Source organism: Schistocerca piceifrons, chromosome 4, assembly GCF_021461385.2.
Source record: "Schistocerca piceifrons isolate TAMUIC-IGC-003096 chromosome 4, iqSchPice1.1, whole genome shotgun sequence".
Taxonomy (NCBI): domain Eukaryota; kingdom Metazoa; phylum Arthropoda; class Insecta; order Orthoptera; family Acrididae; genus Schistocerca; species Schistocerca piceifrons.
Genome location: NC_060141.1, coordinates 711,758,198 through 711,784,436, shown reverse-complemented (window position 1 = coordinate 711,784,436; position 26,239 = coordinate 711,758,198). Strand labels below are relative to the sequence as shown.

General features: G+C 39.6%; 1 protein-coding gene across 3 annotated transcripts in view; it reads right to left on the bottom strand.

Annotated features, from left to right (window-relative positions):
• Positions 1 to 644: 644 nt before the first annotated feature.
• LOC124794921 (arginine/serine-rich protein PNISR) overlaps positions 645 to 26,239 on the bottom strand; it is a 38,123-nt gene continuing 12,528 nt past the window's right edge. For 2 of the 3 annotated variants that reach the window (XM_047258625.1, XM_047258626.1), the window contains exons 2-3: positions 14,856 to 14,939; positions 645 to 4,054 (exon numbers count right to left, since the gene is read on the bottom strand). In XM_047258625.1, the coding sequence (XP_047114581.1) occupies positions 1,637 to 4,054; positions 14,856 to 14,870 (2,433 nt within the window). In that variant the 5' untranslated portion in view covers positions 14,871 to 14,939 and the 3' untranslated portion in view covers positions 645 to 1,636. The remainder of the gene's footprint in view (positions 4,055 to 14,855; positions 14,940 to 26,239) is intronic. The other variant, XM_047258627.1, reaches the window with a different exon arrangement.

Below are 26,239 nucleotides of genomic sequence, written 5' to 3'. Positions count from 1 at the left end.
TTGACACAAATGAGGTACAATGAACTGTGAAAGAGATATCACATAACCCTTTGCAAAGAGGATTCAAGAGTTGCATATGGAAATTAAGTACCTAAATGTATTGGTTTTGATGGTAGCTGTGTTTGGTAACAACATAGTGAAGAGGACAATGTCACTACGACTACACGTGCAATTTGAAAAATGTATGAGTGTATCAATACAGACCACTTTTCATTACTTCTGGTACAACCTTTACATTACAAATGTTCCTGATTTTGTACCAATTTCCAGACACAAATTATACAACTTTTGCATACTTCAGATATTAATTCTTCTGCCACTCATATTGAAGTCAATGAATTTCGTTTCCCATACTCGATTTAGCGGTATTGTAAGTTCCTATGGGACCAAACTGCTGAGGTCATTGGTCTACTCAATTTAGTCTTGTATACAGCAGTGAAGTAAATGTAGAAAATATTCTATAGTAATGTGTAAATTTTACAAAACAAAGCACCTTACCTTGTATAAATTCAGAAAATTACACTTCTTTTTTGAGGAGACCACCAATTAACAAAATTAAATTTATTTTCTATCATTGTGTTTTAATTTGCAAATGCAGAACATGATCTTAAAATTTTCTGAAGGGTAACATAAAAACATTAGAAAGTATTATCAGTGGTGCAAATAAACTACAAAGATTTTGACATTTTTATTGGATTCATTTACCATAAAATATGTGAACTGTTTGGACATTTTACATTTTATGCTATTAAATAAATTACATAAAAACAATTGCATTACATAATTCAAGCAGTTCAGTTATGGAGGAATCAAGCTACAGGAAGGAGAAGAGAATGTCACCCTTTTAACAGGTGAAGCACTATATAATGCATTTAAATGTACATATGTATACATTATGGTTGCCGCTGATGAATGAATTTCATGATAAAATAACTATCACAGCCTCATCTGGAGGTTGTCTACCTTACTTTTGACAGACTAACCAAGACAATTCACATTTATAAGAGTAATAGTGTTAGTGTGTGTGTGTGTGTGTGTGTGTGTGTGTGTGTGTGTGTGTGTGTGTGTGTTTTTGTGTGTGTTTGTTTGTGAATGTACTTTGGGAAAAGGGGTAACTGGAAATGTCACTAACCTCTGCTGTAGAGCGCAAGGTGACTTTCTTCTCATTCCAGCTACTTAATTTTTCAAACAATGAATAATGCATCTGAAATTATGCTATTTAAATACATGAAAGATGTCTTTCCACTAACTCCAACAAATGTTCATAATAAGACTGAAAAATCATCTCAACTCCTTGTGCTTAAACTGCATGTCAAATTCAATGTGTTGAAATGATTTTAAAACCTTATGAAACACAGAAAAAAAACTAACTGCTTTGACCATATTTATAGAGAGGACTATAAATAGAATTTCTGTGAACGAATAAAAGTATACAGTTACTTCTTTTTGTAATAAACATAGTTCACTGAAGTTTAAACTATTTTTACTTCGCTATATATATATATATTCACATAAGTTTCTAGCAATGAACCCACACACACGAACTGGATCCTGTCAAATACTTTCAAAAGACTCAGGAATTCAAAGAAGACCTTAGTAAAAAACGCGCGCACACTGATGTTTATTTACACATTGTTCAAGACAACGATTTCGAGCGTGAACGAGAATATCTCCTGCGACCTTCTTTCCTGTGTGTCCTATGTTTTTTAGACTGTGATGAAGAACTAGAATCTGAAGAATACCTATGTGATCTCTTCCCTTTTCTCTTCTTTTCCCTCCTGTTGCTTGGAGAATGGCTACTACGGTGACTTCTGTAACTATGAGTTTTGCTACTACCACTACTATACCTCCTTTCAATTTCCCTACTCCTACTTGAACTACTGTGTCTCCTGTCATACTTTGACTTTCTGTCATTTTCGTCACCCCTACGACTTTCCCGTGACCTGCTCCTACTTTTTCTGTGCTGATCCTGCCTATCTCGACCTTTCTTTTCTTTACTGTGATTGTCCTTTCTCCTGTCTTTACTATGTTTCTTTTCAGTCCTCCTTGGCTCAATATCCCAACTGTGACTACGGCTGTGCCTTTTGTGACTACTACCACCAATTCTATCTTTCCTTTGTGAACTGTCTCCTTTGTTACTACAGTTTTTGTATTTCTTTGAACTGCGCCGACTTCTTGATGAACTAGACTGAGATGATGAACTGCCTGTTTCAGAACTTGTCTCAGAACCACTGTCGGAATTAGAATCGTCATCATCTGAACTTGACTCTTTTCTTTCGGACTGTTTTGCCTGATGTCTCTCCTTACTAGTGTTTTCATCTGACATAGAGTCTTGTTTGCTAGGCTTCTTTACCAATGTTGGGTTGGCAGAAGAATCTACAAAATTGCCCGATTTCTCTTGTTCAGCATGCTGTACGGTAGTAGTTTTTAGCATCTGTGCAGTTTCTTTCTCTTCTTCCAATTTACTCTTGGCGTCCTGTGCTTCTGGGGCCTTGTCTTCTGCATCACTGTCTTCACTTCCATCCACCACTGACTGTCGTTCAGATTCTTTCTTCTGCTCTTCTTCCCTTTGCAATGAAGCTTCAATTTCTTGTTCTGTTTTGAGAAATTCTTGTTTTCGTTTTTTAATTCTAGCTTTCAATTCTTCTTCTGAATCTGCTCCATTAACTTGAGTTGCAGTGTCACTTTCACTATCACTCTCAGATTCGTCACTGTCACCATACATTCCCAATCCTAACCTCCCAGTCAGTGACGCAAGAGCTTGCGTCTTCCTCAACTGCTGAACAGGAGCCTTGGCTTTTGCCTTTGTAATAACCTCTTGTGCTACTGCCTCCATCTCCTCTGTCGTAACTTCCAGCAGTATCTCTGTTAACAGTCGACGAACTTTCAACATAACTTCCTGTAACCTTTCCTCCTGACTCTTTGGTGGTTCAGGTTCAGATGGTGGCTGACTATCTGAATGTGCATTAGGTGATTGGCTCGGACTGTCAGCATTCCTAAACCTTGATTTCCTTCTTGCAGTTGGTGAAGGAGCTGCCGTTACTTCATGAACGGATTCCTCGGAATCACTATCAAACTTGCTCTTTTTGGGTAGTGACGGTAAATCACTTTCCGCATGCATTTCAGCCCTCGCTTGATCTTCCTCTTCCCGTTTCTTCTTCAAATATACCTCCCTTAACTTCTCGCGATCCAGTTTTCTCTGCTTCTCCCTTTCCATTTTTTCCAATCCTTCCCTTATCCAAGCTGGTAATTGTCGCCGTTTTGCAGCATCCAGCACAGGCATTGCACTATCATCCTCCTCAGACTTATCAGGAGAACGGGCACGGTCATGTGAACGACCGGGTCTCTTCCAATCTTGACGATTATTTCGGATAAATGGAGACTGACCAATGGGTCCCCCTGGAGGTAAACCGGCACCTTCAGCTGGGGGGCCACCTGGCCAGTAACCACTTGAAACAGTAGGAGTGTAATGTTCTGTACCAGGTAAATGATTATAGTCATAAACACTACTTTGGTTCCCGTATGTCTGAGCACCTGAAGGAAATTCGAATGGTGGTGCAGGAACTGTGTCGGGGGCAGGAGGACCTTTCACTGTGGAGACTGTACTTTGGTTGTTCGCATTACTCGCACTGTTAGGAGGCACCATTCCACCAGATGGCCAAGACCATCCCCACTGCTGCCAGTTTGGCCACTCACCCCAGGAATTTTCCTGTGAACTTGGACCACTTGGCTCACTATCATCCTTGTCATCCATATCCATTGGAACTTCTCCATCGTCAAAGTCTCTTTCCTCCTTTTTAGGAGCAGTATTTCTGTTGTATGTGGGCGGGGGAGGAGGTGGGGGTGGAGGGGGCGGCGGCGGAGGTGCTGCAGTTGAGACCGGCTGTTCGGGACCCGGGTGGGTCCCTTTCATCTGGATCCACTGCTGTGCCAAAGCTGCCCAGTCCACTTCTTCATGGGCGACATTCTGGTATGTAGAAGGGTTGAGAGCCCAATTGGAGTATTGTGGATCTCCTGACCACATGGCTTCTTCCTTCTTGATATGAACTGACTCCTAAAATAAAAAATATTTGAAGTTAATTTGAGGATTACAGAAAAATGGCAACACTTACATCTGCTTTAGTTTCATAAAATACATCATATTTTAAGATAAACAGTTAAGTAAAATCAAAATTTAGAACATTGGTCACACTTGGAACAAAAAAAGTTGTTAGTGCAGATAACACTGGGGGGAGGGGGGGGAGGTGAGATAATCTTAAGAGATGTTAAAACCACAAAAAAATGTTGTAAGCTTTCATTTACAAAAGTTTAGAAAGCAAAGATCGTACTTTCCTGTAAATATGGATTAACATTCTTTTCAATGCAGGGTATCATTAAGTCAACCAAAAAGTCAATTTGCTAGCAAGGAAGGCAAAATAGTTCTCTTTATATAGAAGTCTTGACATAGCATTTGGTCATTATTTGATTTAAAATAAAATAGTTCATCAGTTGCAAAATTTCAAAGAGAGAGAGAGAGAGAGAGAGAGAGAGAGAGAGAGAGAGAGAGAGAGAGAGAGTGCTGTCTTCAACTGACATGTGTAACAAGTGATGTAAAGCTGTGACTAATATCTTAACAGAGGCACAGATACATCAAGAATGTGATCATAATGTCCTGAAACATTCACACGGAGAAGGAAGAGGGGATGCTGGAGTGACTAAAGTATCTAATGAACAGTGAAATCTTGTGCTCAAACAACAGAAGAAAAGCCTGGACAGCATACCATAATGTATGAAAGAATTATATAAAGCATGCACTGTTGTTAATTTTCTTTTCTTTATTTCACAGATATGCGTTGAAAATTCCCAAAGGAATAGCACACGCTCTAGTAGGTTCTTATGATCTTAGGAGCACAAGCTGATGACTTTGCTCCTCTAGCTTACATATAAATGATGCTGACAAATAGATGAGGCTATACTTTAACACAGCAAATGTGGCTCCTAAAAGATACACTGTCTACCAAGGTTATATCAAAATACATGAATTTAATCAACACACACACACACACACACACACACACACACATTTTTACTGTTGTTGCTACAGTATATGGGAAAAAAATTCTTTTTAAACTGGAAAAGGATTAAAAAAGAGAGTACTTAAGTGTCTCAAGTGCCATAAGATTTGGTACAGCACAATCAACATAACTATTGTAATACTGTATAATGATGAAAAATAATTCAGGAGGCAGACAAGAATAGTGCTCATCTCACATTTCAATGACTTAAGTGAGAAAGACACACTCCTCAAGGTATAAAACTACAGCTATACATACCATTCTTCTGAAAATGCCCTACAAAGGTTACAAAACCTTAAAAGCAAAAACAAAAATACTGGGAATCTGCTGAAATGATACAATAACATCAAAACACTTCAGCACAATGTTATCTAAGAACATCAAAAACATTTAAACTGTCACAGATAAGTTACAATTTTAATGTGAACATGGAAAACAAGTTGCCCTACTTTTAAAGACTGTACTGAACAGCTTTGTCATACACAACTTTAGCAGTTGTGATACAGAAAGTAGCCATGAACAGAATACCATAAACTGAAGTGAAATTTCTTATTAGCATATGGGGTGTTGAGGGTCAGATTGTACAAGCAATGACTACTAGGGGGGAGGGGGAGGGGGGAGAAGGCAGTGGTACCAATGTCCTTTACTGGTACAACAGAATTTTTTGCAATTAGTAATTCTTAACAATTTGTTCATAGTTGGCACTTATACCGTGACTGTCATTTCTATGAGCATTTGACCAAATAAGGAAATCTTCCTTCAGTCACAATATATTATTTATTACACATAACATTTTGGAGACCGTGACATCGTCAAATGCATTTTAGTGGAAGTTACATGTTTGATCCACAAAACAATAAACTGGTTAGCTCACAGTAAGGTTCTTTGTATGCAGTAACAGACAACATACAAAGAAATTTTACATTTATAGTTTGATGTCCAATGTGTATATTATTTTCAATTCTGTGTGCTATATTGTTCAATTTTGAACACTATTTTCATCTATATCGCAATTTGCTAACAACATGACATACATTTTACCACTGGTACACTTGTAATGAATGTAAGCATATAACAACTCAAAGGTCTTATTTCATACAGCTAAGATACATCAGTCACAATTCCCATCGTAACTGTGTTGGTTATAGATGAAGAAAAGTTTTTCCTTTTTGAAGAAATCCAAGGAGCTGATTGCTGGGACTGATTGCTTTGCTTGGGTGTTTAGCTGAAATATTTCACGTTATTGTTGAAAAGTACAACAACCTTACAATGAGAGACTTAAACCATCTCACCATCCTACATACTGAAAACAAAGAGAGAAATTTAGGTTTGTTACAACAACTGAAAATATCCTCCAAAAGATGAAATTCATTTACCGCACACTTGAACAAAATAGACTTTCAAAGTCACAACTATTCCAGCTATTTTTATGAAGTGCTTCAGCTCAACACGTAAGCTGTTAGTTCCAGCAGTCACCCCGTCTGATTTTTTCAAAAAGTACAAAAATTTCTTCATGTATATCCAAAGCAGTCATTACACAAGTTGTGAATAATGTATGTTAGATGCATGAAGTATGACCTGTGACTTCTTGTTAAACACTTACATGAATTAAAAGTATAACAATGATAAAATGTGTGACATGTTGTCAGTGAATTGTGATGCACATCAAAATAGTTTATGGAATTTAATGATGCAACACACAGAACTGTAAGTAAGAAACATTACATTTAATTTCCAGCCAAAGGTATAAAATATTTTACTGTGGACTAAGCAACTCACTGTTTCACAGAAAGGATACGTAACTTCCACCGAAATGCAGCTGATAATGAAGTTACAGTATTGGGAAATCATGGAGTAATAAATGATATCTTAAAGTGACTCAAAGGGGATCTAAAATACATAGGCAGTTCTATGAGTGAAAGAATACAAACAATACAAAAAAATCCAACTACACGCTGCACAAAAAGGCACAGGACCATGTCATTGCTCTGCATTTTCTGTATAAAGCTTTACTTCTACTTTACTTGCTCAAGCTCTATGATGTATTCAATTGTATTTCTAAAACTGTGCACTATGTTGATAAAGTGTCTGTTTGTCAACTTCAGGTGATTATGTGGACTATCAGTTGAGAACCCTTGTAGGGCTTTAATTGTGCTGAAATGAGTGTACATATGCCAAGTAATGGTGTCACAGCTCAAGACCAACACTCCTACATGACCACTCATGTTTCACAAAGAAAATTTATGATCTGACTTTGCTCTTCCACCACCAACAAACATAATAATTTGAACATATCTTGTGTACGTTGTTTTGCAGTTGTAAATTGTATAAAATGCATTTTAATAATATTCCACCAGAGCTGCATATTTGTATATGGTATCCTTTTTTTTTAATTTTTTGCTACCAGTTTGAGTGTGGCTAATTTTCAAGAGGTACACAATAAGATAATAAATGTTATTTTTCAAGCAGCGTTCACAATTTTATTGTGTACTGCTCAAAAATAAAACAGCATTTATGATTTTATAGTGGACTGCTTGAAAATGAGCCCTGTTGAAAATGGGTAGCAAAAAACAGATATACATAAAAAGCAGCTCTGATTGAATATCATTACAATACCTTTTATATAATTATCTGAAAATCACAAGCAGGAGCTTCAGCAAAATATTTCAAGTTTTATCAACTAGCCATATCTGAGACAGTCGACAATAAAAATATGAAGAACTGTAGCTCAGTTTTTAAACTTGCATTCTTCATCAGTATTTGTGCCTGTATAATGGGCACAAATAAAAAAAATGTACTGGTAAGAAAAGGGGACTTAGTGTAAATGAAGACTTCTGTATAATTAGAAAAACAGAAATGGTAAACACAAAATAGGAGATGCCATCAATAGCTTGAAAGCTAGTTTCCTTGTCTGGGGAACAAAAGGAAGGTCATAACTGGGTAGTTAAGCTACCTTTGAATGGCTTAAGCTCCAAGTGCAATTCAAGTGTTATTTTGGAAACAATGAAAATCGTCAACTTTAGCTGGTAATAGCTCGAATTCACTAATAAAATTACTTTTCAATTCCAAAAAGAAACAACAAGCACCACTGCTGATAATCATGCCTCATTTACATCAAACAAAGTGATAAGCAAACACTAACAAATGAGTGTTCATAGAACTATTTGCTAGTGTTCATTACAATTCACTTTCACCTGTCAACACGGATTTATACTGGAGGGAATGGAAGAGAACATGAGGGACTGTATATAGAAGTACACCTGAATACTGTGATGCTATGGTTGGTTCTATCACAACCCTCCCTTCCATTTTTTGCACTAAAGTCATCAGCACACAGTTTTCATTTGAGACAATGCTAGTTACAGTCACAATACAAATTTTCTGATGGAATGCAAGTGCTCTGTTTGTAAAGAAGCAAGCAAATCAGATTTGAAAATGGAAAATATGGATACCCGGATATTTACACAAGTGGTAAACAATTGGCAGTAGTGCACTTCACTGTAACTGAGGGAAAATTGTAAAATGTAACACTAAATAGCAAAAAACAATATCAGAAAAAAAGGCTATTGCTTACACCCTGATTTTTAGAACTGTGTATGTTTACATCAGACATAAGAACTTTTTTCATATTTCTACAGCTGCTATAATATCTAAAATTGTTCCTGATATCTGTGATTCCATATGTGGAGACTTAAGGATGTTATTAAAATAGGGCTCTAAAAGTATAATCAATGTAATGCAAAAATGTACAAATTTAATATATGTTACTTGATAAAATTTCCTTTATAGTTTGTTGGAGGAGTGTAATTGACGACAAAATTTTTATTTCTCAGATATTACACCAAAACCTCTTAAAATAAAAGTGATACATATGTTATGTACTTACAGCAGCTACTTTCAATGTCAACCACAAGAATGATCAGGTATTTTGTGTATTTTTTATGTTACAGTAATTAACATAATAAAGACATATTAGTATCTTCATTTTTGGTTCCCGTCGTTCCTTAGACACTACAAGGTATTTCAAAGTCTTTGCATCAAACATCTGCACGAAAGTATGTCAAGATGATGCTGAAAAACCTGAACTGGCAGACACTTTTAAGACAGATGCCAACTATCCCATGAAAGCTTACATACAAAAGTTTTAAGAGCTATTTTCAAGTGAGAATCTAGGAATACACTTCAGCCCCATACCTATCACTCCCACAGATACAAGATTAGACTAATCACAGTGTGCACAAAATTGTTCTTCCTGCACTCCACATGCAAATGGAACCAGGGGAATCTCAAACAAATTGTACAATGAGAAGCACATTCTGCTATACAGTACACCATGGTTTGTAGAACAGACACAGATACAGAAAGAGAGAAGAAACATCTATCTACTGTAACATGTTTCTGTCACCATACAGCAACTGGCTACAGGTGAATGATTTGCATTTTCTCATTTCAGTTTATTGTCTGCATGTTGAAATTTCAGTATTGTACCAAAAATGAAAGTTTCATAGTGTCAAACTGACAGAATATAATAGGACCTACATAATTCTGGTATTTCTGGAGTTGCTACACAGTACCATGAGACTAAAAATTTGTCAGCCATCGTATATTATTAATGTTGTGTGACAAATTCGCAGAAAAGAGCTATTCAACAGCTCACATGCAATGGAAATATTTTAGACCTTTTAACTGCAAACAGGCCTGCCTTTATCGACAGTGTCAGTATGGAGACAAGGATCAGCGACAATGATATCACAGTAACAACAGTTATCAAAGTTAATAGATGTACAACTACATTTGTACTCTGCAAGCCATTACACAGTTCATGGCAGAGGGAACCGAGGGTCATTACTAGCTATTTCCTTTCCTGTTTCATTTGCAAATAAAGCATGGGAAAAACGACACACTATATGGCTCAGTATGAGCCCTAATTTATCTTTGTGGTCATCATGCAAAATTTACATGACAACACTAGAGCTATTCTGCACTCAGCTTCAAATGATGGTTTGCTAAATTTTCTCAATCGTGTTCTACAAAAACAATGTTTGTCTTCTCTCGACTGATGCCCATTTGAGTTCACAAAGCACCTTCACAATACTTATGTTGACTGAAACTACTGTTAACAAATCTGGCAACACACCTCTGAATTTTTTTGAGGTCTTCCCTTCCTGCTGGGGATCCCGAACATTCCACCAGCATTCAAGAATGAATCGCCCAAGTGCTCTATCTACAGTCTCCTTTACATATGAACCACACTTTCCTAAAATTCTCCCAATAAACCAAAGTTTACCATTTCCCTTCCCTACTACCGTCCTTACGTGCTCATTCCATTTCACATTGCTTTGGAATGTTACATCTACATATTTAACTGACATGACTATGTTAAGCAGTAAACAACAAATTCTGTACTTGATCATTACGGGATTGTTTTTCCTACTCATCTGCATTATCTTAACATTTTTATACATTCAGAGCAGGATGCCATTCATCACACCAAATAGAAATTTTGTCAATGCCATCTTGTATCCCGTTACAGACACTCAACGACAACAACATCCCAAACACCACAGCATCATAAGCAAACTGCTGGATTGCTGCTCCTCTGTCAGTCAGATCATTTACATATATGTAGAACAAGAGTCATCCTGTCACACTTCCCTGGGGCACTCCTGACTTTACCCCTGTCTCAGATAAATACTCGCTCTCGAGGATAACATACTGGGTTCTCTTATGTAAGATGTCTTCAAGCCTGTCACATATCTGGGAACCTATTCCATATGTTCATACCTCCACTAACAGTGTGCAATGGGTCATCATATCAAAAGCTTTCCAGAAATCTAAGAAACTGGAATCTGGCTGCTGTCATTCCTCCATTGTTCGCAGGATACCATATGATAAAAGGGCAATCTGAGTTTTGCACGAGCGATGTTTTCTAGATCCATGCCGAGTTGTGGACATAACCTTTTCAGTCTCAAGGAAATTTATTTCATTAAAACTGAGAATACGTTCAAGAATTCTGTGGCAACCCAGTGTAAAGGACATTGGTCTGTAATTTTCCAGGTCCGTTCTTTTACCAGTCGCTCGGGACTTTGCATTGGGAGGAGATTCACGATAAAACCATGATAGGTAATGGTCCAGTGCCAAAGGGTACACGCTGAAAAACCTTGTTTCCATTCGGACCTGGCAACAGCTCTCCCCCTCCCTGGTCACTTTTCTATCTCAGAGATGCATTTTACTATGTCCTCCATAAGGGAGCCTGTATGATACTCAAACAACAGTATGTTGGTACAGTCCTCCTACATGAATGATTCTTAAACACCAAATTTAAAACTGCGATTTTCCTTTTGGTGTCTTCTATTGCCACACCTGGCTGGTTAATGAATGACCGGGTGGAAGCCACCAACCTGCTTAGTGATTTTATGGAGGACCACAATTTTCTCAGGTTGTTGGTGAGATGATCTGCTACAGTACAACAGTGGTAGTAGTTGTATGCTTCGCATATTGGTCTTTTTACAGATGTGTGAATTCCTACTAACTTTTTCCTGCTGTCAACTCACCAGTACAACCTGTTTAGAAGAAAATAAAAGAGCATGCCTAATCAGATATGTTTTACATGCTTGAAGAAGATAAGGACATGTCTTTTCTTCTGGGAACAGGAAACAAAATTTGGGCATATTTCTGCAATCTGGAAATGAAGAATAAGTCTGTGGAAAGGCGTCATATCTTCGTCCCAAAACCTACGTAGTTTAACAGCCCATTATCAGCAGAGAGAGAGAGATAGTGATTTTTTTTTTTTTTTAAGGATGACAAGGCCACCATCTCCCATGATTTTCTGGAATGCAGCTGTACAATCAACAAAGAGCAAAACAGGTGGATATTTCAAAGCCTAGAGAAAAAGGTCCAGAAATCTGAAAGTGATCCACATTCACTATGATTATGCAACAGTTCCTTAAGAACAAACAATTAACTGCCTATTGGCTTCTGTCTCGGGTTCTTCGGCCGACGTTCATCTAATGATTTTTCTGACGTTTCGCCAGCACGAGTGGCTGGCATTGTCAAAGCTTCACCCTCCATTGCCGGTGGTGAACTGGAGCCGAGCTCGCGGGCGCAGACTATATGTACCTGGCGCGCCAACGTCCGAGGGCTTCTCCGTGGTCATTTCCGGTGCGGTTCTCCTCTTGCTACCTGCGACGGTCGTTCGCTGTAGTACGGGAAGCCAGGATCCGTTTACTTTAAGGCTTTCCTCTTTCTTGTTCAAACTGTTAGCGTGTTTTTGTATTTCTACAGCTTCTCTGAACAAGCGCGTGTGATAGTGGTTCTCTACAGCCAGAACTTCCGTGTCGGCGAATTTTATTACGTGGTCGGTCTCATTCAGTGCGTGCTCTGCCAAGGCCAATTTCTCCACCTGCCCCAACCTACAATGTCGCTTATGCTCTTTGATCCTGGTGTTAATGGGTCGTCCAGTCATTCCGACATAAACTTTTCCGCATATGCATGGTATGCGGTATATTCCCGACATTGCAAGTGGGTCTCTTTTCTCCTTCGCCGATCTAAGACACTCTTTGATCTTCCTGGATCTGTTCATTACCCAAGATCCATAAGAACAACATTCCACTGAGACCGATCGTTAGCGCTCCTGGATCACCGACGTATAAACTGGCAAAACACTTGGCCTCTCTGCTCCAGCCACACGTGGGAAAGACTGACACATATATTAAGGACTCAGGACATTTCATTGAGAAGCTGAAGAAACTGAAACTTGCACCAAACGACATCCTGGTCAGCTTTGATGTTGTTTCGTTATTTACGAAAGTGCCACTCAGTGACGCTCTGGAGCACATCGCTTCCATTTTCCCACTAGACATCAGAAAGCTCTTCCATGCATGTCTCACCACGAGCTATTTCACGTGGAATGGCGATTTCTACGAACAGCTGGAAGGCGTCGCCATGGGTAGTCCTCTCAGTCCAGTGGTGGCCAACTTCTTCATGGAACAATTTGAAGCCCAGGCACTGGACTCGGCAACTTGCAAACCTAAGGTGTGGTACAGGTACATCAATGATACTTTCGTGGTGTGGAGCCATGGTGAAGAACAGCTCGTTGACTTCCTAAGACACTTGAACAGCCTCCATGCCTACATAACATTTACCATGGAAGTAGAAAAGGACAAGAAACTGCCATTTCTAGATGTGCTGGTCACAAGGGACGGCGAAAACCTGGGACACAGCGTGTATCGAAAACCGACTCACACGGACCGATACCTGCACAAACTGTCAAACCACCACCCGAGCCAGAAAAGAGGCATGGTTAGTACGCTCGTAACGAGAGCAGGACGAATATGTGAGCCGCAACACCTCAAACGAGAAATGCAACACCTGGAAACTGTCCTGAGGAGCAATGGGTACTCCACAAGTTATATTAGAAGTGTAACAGAGCCAAACACTCGGCGAAGTAAGGAACCAGAAAAAGGAATGTCGGGTATGGCCTTTCTGCCATACATTCCCAGAGTGACGGACAGAATCGGCCGTATATTGTGCAAACATGGCGTAAAGACGATTTTCAAACTGACAAGGAAGATCAAAGAGTGTCTTAGATCGGCGAAGGAGAAAGGAGACCCACTTGCAATGTCGGGAATATACCGCATACCACTCACATGCGGAAAAGTTTATGTCGGAATGACTGGACGATCCATTAACACCAGGATCAAAGAGCATAAGCGACATTGTAGGTTGGGGCAGGTGGAGATATCGGCCGTGGCAGAGCACGCACTGAATGAGACCGACCACGTAATAAAATTCGCCGACACGGAAGTTCTGGCTGTAGAGAACCACTATCACACGCGCTTGTTCAGAGAAGCTGTAGAAATACAAAAACACGCTAACAGTTTGAACAAGAAAGAGGAAAGCCTTAAGGTAAACGGATCCTGGCTTCCCATACTACAGCGAACGACCGTCGCAGGTAGCAAGAGGAGAATCGCACCAGAAATGACCGCGGAGAAGCCCTCGGACGTAGGCGCGCCAGGTACATATAGTCTGCGCCCGCGAGCTCGGCTCCAGTTCACCACCGGCAATGGAGGGTGAAACTTTGACAATGCCAGCCACTCGTGCTGGCGAAACGTCAGAAAAATCATTAGATGAACGTCGGCCGAATAACCCGAGACAGAAGCCAATAGGCAGTTTGTCAACACGTGGCCACGAAAGCCTCAACAATTTTGTAAACAATTAACTGCCAAACAGCTGGTCTGTGGTCTCTCATCCATCATACAGCCTAGATCACACACATTTGGACTTCATCCTTACTCCAATGGAGGATAAGGTTTGAAAAGAAAAAAAGGTCAGGCAAACATGGTAATAACATACAGGTGGTACTCATTCTCAGCAAGATACGTACATCGTCAGTAGATCTAAAAACCACATGAACCGGTTCCAGCTTCTGGTTAATCAACATCAAACAAAATATGTAAAGCCATTACACATGACATCAGCATAAATATCAACTGCTCTACAACATAAAAAGATTAACCTTATTTATTTTTCTGGCATCATATATAATGTATAGGATCTTTCTTTGGGGTTAAAGTGTGCAAGGACTACTAACAACTAACACTATGAAAATCACAATTATCAAACAATAATCAATAATTAATACACATATATATTATCCTCATCAAAAATAATTTAACTAGTTAATTTACACATATCAAGCAAATGTACTGTGAAAGAGGAACAACGCCATTATATATGAACAGACCCTTAATTTGAATGGCATTCAAATTATGTAGTAGTAACTGTAAGTTTAATTCTCACCTTCATCAAATTCATGCGAATACTTGTCGAATATATCAGTTTTTAGAGTCTAACGGGTTACCGTCTCCATGTAAGAGCTGATGTCTGAAAAATAATGTATTAAGATTTACCAGGATCTTAACATTAGTTCAAATCTGACCATATTTTAGAACACATCATGAATGCATTAAAATACCATTTAGATAGTTACATCAATGTCAAATAGTAAGAGCACAATGCATTCTGGTCCAGCAACTCAACTCACTGTAACCTGCAAGCAGTAACCATAATATCAATAGTTTTTTTGAAGCATCAGGAGGAATAACAAAACAGAAGCTGATAAACTTGACAAATATCTTATGAAGCAAGCATTTTCAAAAGAAGTACTTTCATGTGTAAAAGAACTGAACATAAAAACCTGATTTAAGGAAACAGTAAGTGTTGTTTAAGATTTTGTGAGCTTATGTAGTGATTCCACAGTTATGAAAAAAATAACAAAGATCTTAATAAAGAAAACAAAAATAAAGAAAGGAAACAGATATTTACAGCCTGAAATGCAGTGTATTCCATAGTGTCAATGTCAAATATTACACAGTTGCAGTTATCTAAAACTAAGTGCTCATCTGAACATGTCCATGTCCACAAAGGCTCAAGAGATATATTAGGTTCAACTACGCAAGATGGAACAATAGCCACAATCCTGATAGAGAACCAGAATATATAGTCTGTACAGTATTTTTTCCTTTAAGTCTAGTCCTGACAGCTAAATGAGCTGTTTTTCTACTTGCAACATGTTCACTGTTCTAAACAGTGCACAATACTTGTAAAGATTTATGTTGGGGATCCGCAATATACATGTAGCTTGCACTGTAAGTGTGTGTGTGTGTGTGTGTGTGTGTGTGTGTGTGTGTGTGTGTGACTATTATGTGGCAGAACAAATTTTGGACCACTGGAACAAGCCCTACTTTTTAGGTAGATATATTTTACTAAAATATTTGCATGCACAAAAGCTGTAATTGTCATAGTAATGTGTTTCATACACATGCCATGACGTAATACTGTTGGGAGAATTCTGATTAATTTATCTACCATAAAACATTGTTAACAACCAGAAATTATAGATTTTTTTGTGACAGTTCCAGAAGAAAGTGTGAACGCAGAGGTCACGTGTTTCATTAAAAGACCAGTTTTGGGTGTGCAATAGCAACTGCTGTACACGCAAAGTAGCTTAACATAAAAATAGGGCAGCAGACATAATCATTCATTGAAACTAATACTTATTCGACCTCTCAGCATTCAGGGTAGATTCCAAAATATTTTTCCATTCTAATTTAATCTTCAGTAAGCAAATAATTTGCTAATTGAATTCTACTATTTTTGACTTTTTATCAGAATGCATAATAAACTGAAGACACGAAGATGAAAGTAGTAATTACAATTCACAGAAGAGAAGTTGTTCTTATTAACAGATGGACCTGAAAATTATTTCAAGGCTGCTTATTACATGACTGTGACACTTCTCTTAGTGCCACGCAATCTGGTGGTACCATTATCAGTTGGTGAGCAACCTAAAGAAATAAATAATGCTTTTTATCTTAGTTGCAGTCTGTATTTGTATGAGCATCAGTATGCTCTTAAGAATGAATGTCCACCAATTTCCCAAAACCAATGGTTTACTGTTGACCAGGATTCAGAAAAATCTGGGGAAAAAATAATGGATAAAACTCAACACCCATCCTGTCAGCAGCAGCACATGATGTGATGATGGGACAAGCAATCTGATTGGTGGGGGGGAAAAGGGGGGTAAGAGAGGCTGGGGTGGGGACAAATAGCACAGTAGGGGTGGAGGATAGTAAAGTGCTGCTTCTGGGAGCATGCAGGTATCAGGTAGAGAGAGCGTAGTGCAGCCACATGCAGTCGGTAGGTTAGATGGAGGGCAGGGGCAGTGTAAATGGAGAGAAGTACAAAGACTGGATGTGTTGGTGGAGTAGATGGCTGTGTAGTGCTGCTCTGCGATCAGGGAGGGAATAGGTGGGTGTAGGACAGTCATTAACCAAGGGTGAGACCAGGAGGGCCGCATGGTACCTCTGCCAACTTATTCATGAGTCATCTAGAGGAATCCTTTCTACAAACCCACAATCCCAAACCCCTCATATGGTTCAGATTCACTGATGACATCTTTGTGATCTGAATCGAGGGTGAGGACACACCCCCCCCCCCCCCCCCCCCCTCCAACGTTTCTCCAGAACCTCAATACCTTCTTCCCCATTCGCTTCACCTGGTCCTCCTCAAACCAACAAGCCACATTCCTTGATTTTGACCTCCACCTCAAAGATGGCTCCATCAGTATCACATCAAGCATATCAACCACCAGCAATACCTCCACTTCAAAAGCTGCCACCCTTCCCATGCCCAGAAGTCCCTTCCATATAGTATAACCAACCACGGCCATCACATCTGTAGTGATGAGCAGTCCCTCTCAAAATATACCAAGGATCTCACCAAAGCCTCCACAGATGGTAATTACCCTCCCAACCTTGAACAGTAATTGATCTCCCATGTCCCATCTCTCCAGTGATCCCCCACCTCCCGAAGTCCCATCATCTGGCTGCAGAGGAGCATTCCCCTCATGACTCAGTGCCACTCACGACTGGTGCAACTCAATCATATTCTCTGCCAGGGTTTAGACTACCTCTCATCATTCCCTGAAATGAGAAATGTCCTTCTCACTGTCTTTCCCTCCCCTTCAACAGGGGTATTCTGGCTCACACCAAATCTACAGAACCCCATCCCTGAACCCCTTGCCTCACAGCTCATCCCTACAACAGAATTAGATACAAGACCTGTCCCATACATCCTCCCACCACCGCCACCTACTTCAGTCCAGTCACTAGCATCGCCTATCCCATCAAACGCAGGGCTACCTGTGAAACTGGTCACGTGATCTCCAACCTGAGCTGCCACCACTGTGCTGTGTTCTATGTGGGTCTGACAACCAAAAAGCTGTCTGTCCACGTGAATGGCCAACAACAAACTTTGGTCAAGAAACAGCTGTCCCACCCAGTTGCTGAGCACACTGTCCAACAGAATGTTCTTCATTTTTATGACTGCTTCACAGCCTGTGCCAGCAGGATCATTCCTACCGACCCCAGATTTTCTGAACTGCACAGATGGGAACTGTCCCTCCAATACATCCTACTTTCCCGTAAACCTCCTGGCCTCAACCCTCGTTAGTCATTGTCCTACACACACCTATCCCACTCCTTGTTCCCACTACAGCACTACACGACCCTCTACTCCACCAACGCATCCACAGTCTTTTTACTTCTCTCCTTTCCAGCTGCCCCCCCCCCCCCCCCTCACCCTCTGTCTAACCTCCCAACTACACCTACCTGCCCTACCTTCTCCCCACCTAGTCCCTGCATGCTCCCACAAGCAGCACTTTATTGCCCCCCCCGCCCCCCCCCCCCACCCCTGCCCTTCTATTTCTTCCCCTCACCGATCCAGCCTCCTCCTTGCCCCCACCATCCAGATTGCTTCTCCCATTATGTGCTGCTGCTCGCAGTCTGGCCTCGGCAGCCAGAGACTGTGGTCATGAGTGTGAGAGTTGCATTTGTTGTGTGTGTGTGTGTGTGTGTGTGTGTGTGTGTGTGGTTCCCCCACCCCAAATTAAATGAAGACCTTTTTGGCCCATCTGTGACTCAACATCCCCGCTATATGGTGAGTGGATAAAATTGGGTTTTAATGGGTTTTACTGTCTTATTTTTGACAATTAGTTAAATTTAAATTCCCATAGTTAATTTATTCAAAACACTACACTATCTATTTTACTACTGCCTGTTTAAAATTACTTGATAGTTTGTGTCTGCCACTTGTTGCTGCAGTGTTGCCACACTGGTCACCGGCAAGCACTTGGTAATAGGTGACATAAAAACACACAAATCGCTTCACAAATGCTGTTAATGTGCGGCATGGAGCACTGTTTGAAGTGGACGAAACAGGTATGCTAGAAATGCAAGATACTCTGTTGACAGCTGACTTTAGATGACCAATAACTAAACTGCAACAGATGACGGGTTTTGCAGCCCTGAATTGAAACTCGTGTCCTAAGCTAACCACAATCTTGTGATGTCTAAAGTATCAGAGAGCGGAGGTCAACAATCTGGGGCAGAACTGAAATCATTATCACTTTGTTCACCACTATTAAAGCTAATCACTATGTGCAAACTCGTGAGAGAAAAAGTTCAGTTTTAGCACTAGAAGCCACCTAATTCCTTGCTGTCACTGATTGGCTGAAACTATCCTCTTACTGGCTGCATGAACTGCCACTTTACCAACAGCTGAGAAGTCTTCGTTGGCACTTGGTTGCAGATTATAGACAACACAGGCAGATTCCAGATGAAGAAAGAATGGTGTGTAGAAAAATAGCAGAAAATAAAAATGTCAATACAACAATGAAAATGGCACACAAAAGAATTAGAAACAAAAAAATTACATTTAGATCAGTTAATTGAATAAAAATGATGAACTCTTTTAATTATATTTAGCCATAAAAAGATTTGTGGTAGCAGACGCAATTTGAACCAACAACATGCACCACGGCAAGTTAAAATACTAACCATTGTGCTAAGATATAACACTCAGTCAAATTGTTCTATGTCTACCTGTAATAACCCAGTGGCAATGATTAATTGCAGCCTTCAGAAACTAAAGTTTCATGCAATGTCGTGCAAAGCTTATTTAATGCAAGTTGATCTCTGTGATTATGACAAATGAACATGTGAAGCTGAATCACGTCTTGCACAGAAGTATGCAGTGGTGTTTAGAAGTATACAGTGGTGTTTAGTTAGTGCTGTGTGTGAAATGTGTGTGTTTCTTTAGCATCATTATGTGTGTTTTGTTTGTGGTGTGGTTATGGAAGTGGAAGTGAAGTGGCCAACTGTTCTGGCAGTTACGCAACAGCAAATGGTTCGGGTGTGATTTTGAGTGCTTTGAATAGTAAAAACCACACCTCCAATGCGTGAAGTGTCAACTATCAAGCAAATTTTAATCCAACTATAGTGCTTCTTTTCTCGTCCTGCCAGAACTGCATTCATTGAGAGAATCTCCTCCACCTATGGGCTTGTTTGGTCAAAATTAAGAAATTATTTAGGAGAGAAAAGATTCGAGAAATTACGGAAGATATATAACTTACTGCAAGATTCCAAAAAATAGTACTTTACATCCATTTCAGTTTTACATCAGGTTACAGTTTTTTAAAGTGTTAATGTTATTCAGCAGTGTTCCATACACTGCAAGAAAAGTTAGAAGACAATATTAACAAAATATATGCTTGTGACAGTAAATAGCTGCCTCAAGTAAATATGACCACTCTTATTGTCTTAAGGTTAACTATATAACATTTTGTAACCCTGATGCTGACGAAACTCTGGAATATAACTTATGGTTTCCAATGTACACTTTTCACAACTCTTCTTGTTTGAAGCCCTTCTCTTAGCACCAATGCAACCACTTTCCACAATGTGCACCATGTGGTCTAAACTTTCAACAAATTCTGATTTGTTTAATCTCAGCAGCTCTATTTCAGACCATTCTTTCCCTCCCACCGTTTTACTGTCTTTCTTACTGTTTTTGGTCTCTCTTTTTAATTACCAAACAGTTATTTTCCTCTTTTTAATGTCTCTCTACAACTGTACTGTTTTGATGATTCCATCCACTCACACCTGTGATACCCTTTCATGTTGAACACATGTATGTTTATATGTCTGTATTTTACCTTGTATTAGGCTGGTAAATCCTACTGTATTATAAGTTTATCATTGGGTGGATAAATTAATATACTATACCACAATGAGGTAATAGAAGTCATAGGATACATTCTAATATCGTGTCGGACCTCCTTTGGCCTGGGGTAGTGCAGCAATTTGACATGGCATAGCCTCAAGAAGTCATTTGAAGTCCTCTGCAAAAATACTGATCCATGCTGCCTCTATAGCCGTTCATAACTGTGAAAGTGTTGCTGGTGCAAGATTTTGTCCACAAATTGACCTCTTGATCATGTCCCATAAATGTTTGGTTGGATTAATGTCGGGCAATCTGACTGGCCAAATTATTTGCTCGAACTGTCCACAATGTTCTCAAACCAATCATGAACAACTGTGGCACAGTAACATGACACATTGTTGTCTGGGAACATGAAGTCCATGAATGGCTGGTTTGGTTTCCAAGCAGCCAAGCATAACCATTTCCAATCAGTTATCAGTTCGGTTGGAACAAAGGACCCAGTCCACTCCCTGTAAACACATGCCTACACCATTGAGGAGCCACCACCAGTTTTCACAGTGCCTTGTGGACAACTTGGGACCAAGGCTTCATGGGATCTGAGCCACACTCGAACCCTACCATCTGCTCGTACCAACTGGAATCAGGACACATCTGACCAGGCCATGGTTTTCCAGTTGTCTAGGTCCAACCGATATGGTGTTAGTAAAGGCACTCATGTTGGTGGTCTGCTGCCATAATCCATTAATGACAAATGTTGCCACACCGTCCTAATGGATATGTTTGTTATTGTACATCTGCCCCCCCCCCCCCCCTTTTTCTTGATTTTTGCAGTTATTTCACAAAGTGTTGCTTGTATGCTAGCACTGACAATTGTAGGCAAACACTGCTGCTCTCAGGCCGTTAGACACTGCACTGCCCTTGGTGAGAGGTAATGGCCGATATTTGGTATTCTCGGTCCTCTCTTGACACTATAGATCTTGAATTCCCTAACAATTTCCGAAATAGAATGTCCCATGCATCTAGCTCCAAGTACTATTCCACATACAAACTCAATTAACTGCCGTCGTTCGGACAAAATCACACTGGAAACCTTTTCACGTGAATTGGTTAAGTACAAATGACGGCTGCACCAATGCATGCCCTTCTATACCTTGTTTACTTAATACTATTGCCATCTGTATATGTGAATATCACTATCTCATGACTTTTGTCACCTCAGTGTATTATTTTAGATCTTGGATTTGAACAAAGAGTTAATGGCAATCCATTGTTAGGACCACTCCCCTCCCCATAATTTAAATACCAACTTCTATGTCCTCTATTACTTAATACTCCTAAGCTGAACCCTACATCTATTGTCACAGTATTTTTTTCCTCCCTTCTTTTAATTACAGATATCTCTCTTATATTTTTCTGTTTGCCTCTTCTTCCTTACAAAGAAGATGCTTTAAAACTCCCGAAGCTTAAGATTTAATGTATCTTTTTTCCCCTATCAGTTTTACTGCAATGGTTAAGTTCCAGAAACAGATCGGAAATGTTCAAGAGGCTCAGGAAAATATTTCTATTGCAGTGTCTAATTAGACACAGAAAATGCAACTCTGTGAGAAAGATACATCTGAACAACCTTTAAAAACCAGGTAAACTGTAATACAGATGTTGAAGTTCATTATTGAATAAATCATTCCTTAAATCCACTGTCAATAACAGGCTCTGGTAAAACTGGTTTTGGTGACGATGGAAAGAAAACTGTTTTCTATGTCAGGCAGATCGAATCTCCAGAAGAGTGCATTATCGTTGTAATAACTCAATTGACAGGAATAAATGATGATGTAGAGGATGAGTGCAAGAGGGAGAGGGAGGGGAAAAGGATTGCATTACACAGCCCTTAGGCTTGAATCAGTAATTCCATACAGGCCGGAGTGAAATTATGTTTTCATCATGTCAGTATTCAAGTCATACAGAGCTTTTTTAGCAACCAATGACACACAAATACAATTATTATTGTTGTGTCGCAGGAACTGCTAATGGACAGAATGTCTCATCCCTGTTAAGTAGTGTGTGAGGTGTCTGAGCGGCAAAAAGAAAAAGATAAGAGATACACAGGGGCTGAGACATGTTATTTGCTACCCTCTGTAGTGTCATACTACACTACCTATTAGCCACCATATTTCATGTAGTCTTTCTACTTTTTGTTTTAGATGTGAGAAAGTTCGTATAACATTTTTGCAAGCTACACGTTTGCTAAATTTGGTTCTGTAATCATAGCTGTTGTCTGCTCAACATATGCAAGCAAGCCTGGATAGGCATTGAAGATACGTGTCTATATTTTAACATATGCTCTGTACATAAATTTTGACAACATAATCTGTAACTGTGCTGTATTTTGCACACACTGTATTTATTTACTTGTTAGTTAATAAAGCATGTTGCATCAAGTTCTAAAGCCAGCAGGCCTGCAGGGTTGCCACATCTTGCAAAGAAAATCAGTCTCATTACTTTATTGTCGTACCTCGTAAGTTACCATTTTCTGTAACATTTCTGTCTGTTCTTAAAAGTTGTGGATAGCACAAATCTTTTACAAATTATGTATTTTCTGTATTGGACACATCTATTGAGCAGAAAAATCGTACTAACAGACAAAGATCGATCCTAAATGGAATTTTCCAGGCTACGTCCTCTCATTATGAGTGTCACACAATTAACTGAAACACAAATATTACTGACATTGTTGAGACACGATCAATGTCAAGTATTTGTTTCTCCACTAAAATTGGGAGGAATTTAGTTTCTGGTTGTAACTTCTCAACATTAAGAGATGACTGCTATTTAGTAGTTATTTTACACATTATCTACCACTATCCTGCATCATATCGCCTTAGTTTGACAATATAAAACATGGCAGAAGGATATTCAACGCACTTTACTGACATCCCAGTACTGCCTATCAATGGTGTGTGTGTGTGTGTGTGTGTGTGTGTGTGTGTGTGTGAGAGAGAGAGAGAGAGAGAGAGAGAGAGAGAGAGGGGGGGGGGGGCGTGTCAGGGGTCATTGGAAGCATCTGATTCCACTTGTCTGTTTTCACCTATGACATAATGGTGTTCTGGAGTATGATGTCACTGTCAGACAGGTGTTTTTGTGTTGTTTCATGTTTGCAGATTTCATGTTGCTGTATCTGATGGTGTGTTCTGGTGGTGTAGAAGTATGGTACTGGGTTCATTTGAGTCTTGGCTGTCCGTGTGATAACATGGGTTTACTTGGGTCTAGGTAGTGAGCCATATAATGCGAATTTGGGAATATGTGTTTTGTTTTCAGTGATTTGTGTATATATTAAAGGATGGATACGACTGACTATCTTTTCACCACATGTTGCTTTAGAGATGATATGTTGTCGACTATAAAGGTTCTGCAGGTTTTTAGATTATCAGCAGATAATATTAGGTGCCATGCTTATGGGCGGTACCTGAAGTTGGAGGAAGGTAGTATTGCTAGGTCAGATGCATTTCTGTCGTAGACCGGTTTGTGGAAGAGATGTTATGAAAACTTAGTGGTTAACAATGGTATTCAGTTTAAAGATTATGACTCTCAGGCTTGCACTAATACCATAGAGGGGTTTGTGGGGGAAGGGGGGGGGGGGGGAGCAACGAAACAATCAATCCCATTTAGATGAGTATTGCTGATGGAAGAGCATCCCTGATATTTTTTATTTATTTATTTATTTTTCTTCTTTTAAGGGCTGTGGGGAGGATGTATATACCAAGGGTGAGAGAGTGTTGGGTTTCAGTGGGTGTGGAAGATAAGGTTGTAGGTACTGTTTGTGAGGTTGATGGAACCAGTTACAAGTGGGGTAAGGATGTGTTTAGATGTTACTTTGTTTCGTGCGGAGAGGGACCGGTTATGTTGTTGAATTTTTTAAGGAGTGGTTGTTTTGGTTTTTGATCGTTACTCTTTTTTGTGGGTTTTGTGATTTTTAGTGGTATCGTGTGGGTTGGGGTTGGTGTATTGGTGGGAAGTTGTGGGGGCTGGGTTGCTTTTGTATATATATATATATGTGTGAGCATGGGGGGGGGGGGGGGGGGATCTAGGTGATTTTATTGGAGGCTTTTGGGGTCGTGCTTTTAGGCTGAGTGAAGTGTACGATTCCTGTCCGTTTAGTGGCTGTAGCGTTATCTCGTAAACTGAGTTTTTCCTTAAATTTTGTGGATAATATATGTGCGATGGTGCAGAGTTTTGTACTGATGTACATTTAGCTTGACACCATCCTATGCGCCCTACTTCCCACAGTTGCCCCCATTACCTTAATTCTAATGCTGGAGTGAAACCTTCAGATGACTTTATTTTGTTGATGTTTGTTGCATGTGTTTGTAGTGACGTTGTTGTTGTTGTTGTCTTCAATTCAGAGACTGTTTGATGCAGCTCTCCATGCTACTCTATCCTGTGCAAGCTTCTTCATCTCCCAATACCCACTGCAAAGTACATCCTTCTGAATCTGTTTAGTGTATTCATCTCTTGGTCTCCCTCTAAGACTTTTATCCTCCTCGCTGCCCTCCAATACTAAATTGGTGATCCCTTGATGCCTCAGAATATGTCCTACCAACCGGTCCCTTCTTCTAGTCAAGTTGTGCCACAAATTTCTCTTCTCTCCTATTCTATTCAATACTTCCTCATTAGTTATGTGATCTACCAATTTAATCTTCAGTATTCTTCTGTAGCACCACATTTCGAAAGCTTCTATTCTCTTCTTGTCTAAACTATTTATCGTCCACGTCCACTTTCATACATGGCTACACTCCATACAAATACTTTCAGAAACGACTTCCAGACACTTAAATCTATACTTGATAGTAACAAATTTCTCTTCTTCAAAAATGCTTTACACACCACTGCCAGTCTACATTTTATATCCTCTCTACTTTGACCATAATCAGATATTTTGCTCCCCAAATAGCAAAACTTATTTACTACTTTAAGCGTCTCATTTCCTAATCTAATACCCGCAGCATCACCCGATTTAATTCGACTACATTCCATTATCCTCATTTTGCTTTTGTTGATGTTCATCTTATATCCTCCTTTCAAGACATTGTCCATACCGTTCAGCTGCTCTTCCAGGTCCGTTGCTGTCTCTGACAGAATTACAATGTCATCGGTGAACCTCAAAGTTTTTATTTCTTCTCCATGGATTTTAATACTTACTCCGAATTTTTCTTCTGTTCCCTTTACTGCTTGCTCAATATACAGACTGAATAACATCGGGGATAGGCTACAACACTGTCTCACTCCCTTCCCAACCACTGCTTCCATTTCATGTCCCTCGACTCTTATAACTGCCATCTGGTTTCTGTACAAATTGTAAATAGCCTTTTGCTCCCTGTATTTTACCCCTGCCACCTTCAGAATTTGAAAGAGAGCATTCCAGTCAACAAATGCTAGAAACGTAGGTTTGCCTTTCCTTAATCTATTTTCTAAGATAAGTCGTAGGGTCAGTATTGCCTCACGTGTTCCAACATTTCTACAGAATCAAACTGATCTTCCCCGAGGTCGGCTTCTACCACTATTTCCATTCGTCTGTATAGAATTTGTGTTATTATTTTGCAGCCGTGGCTTATTAAACTGATAGTTCG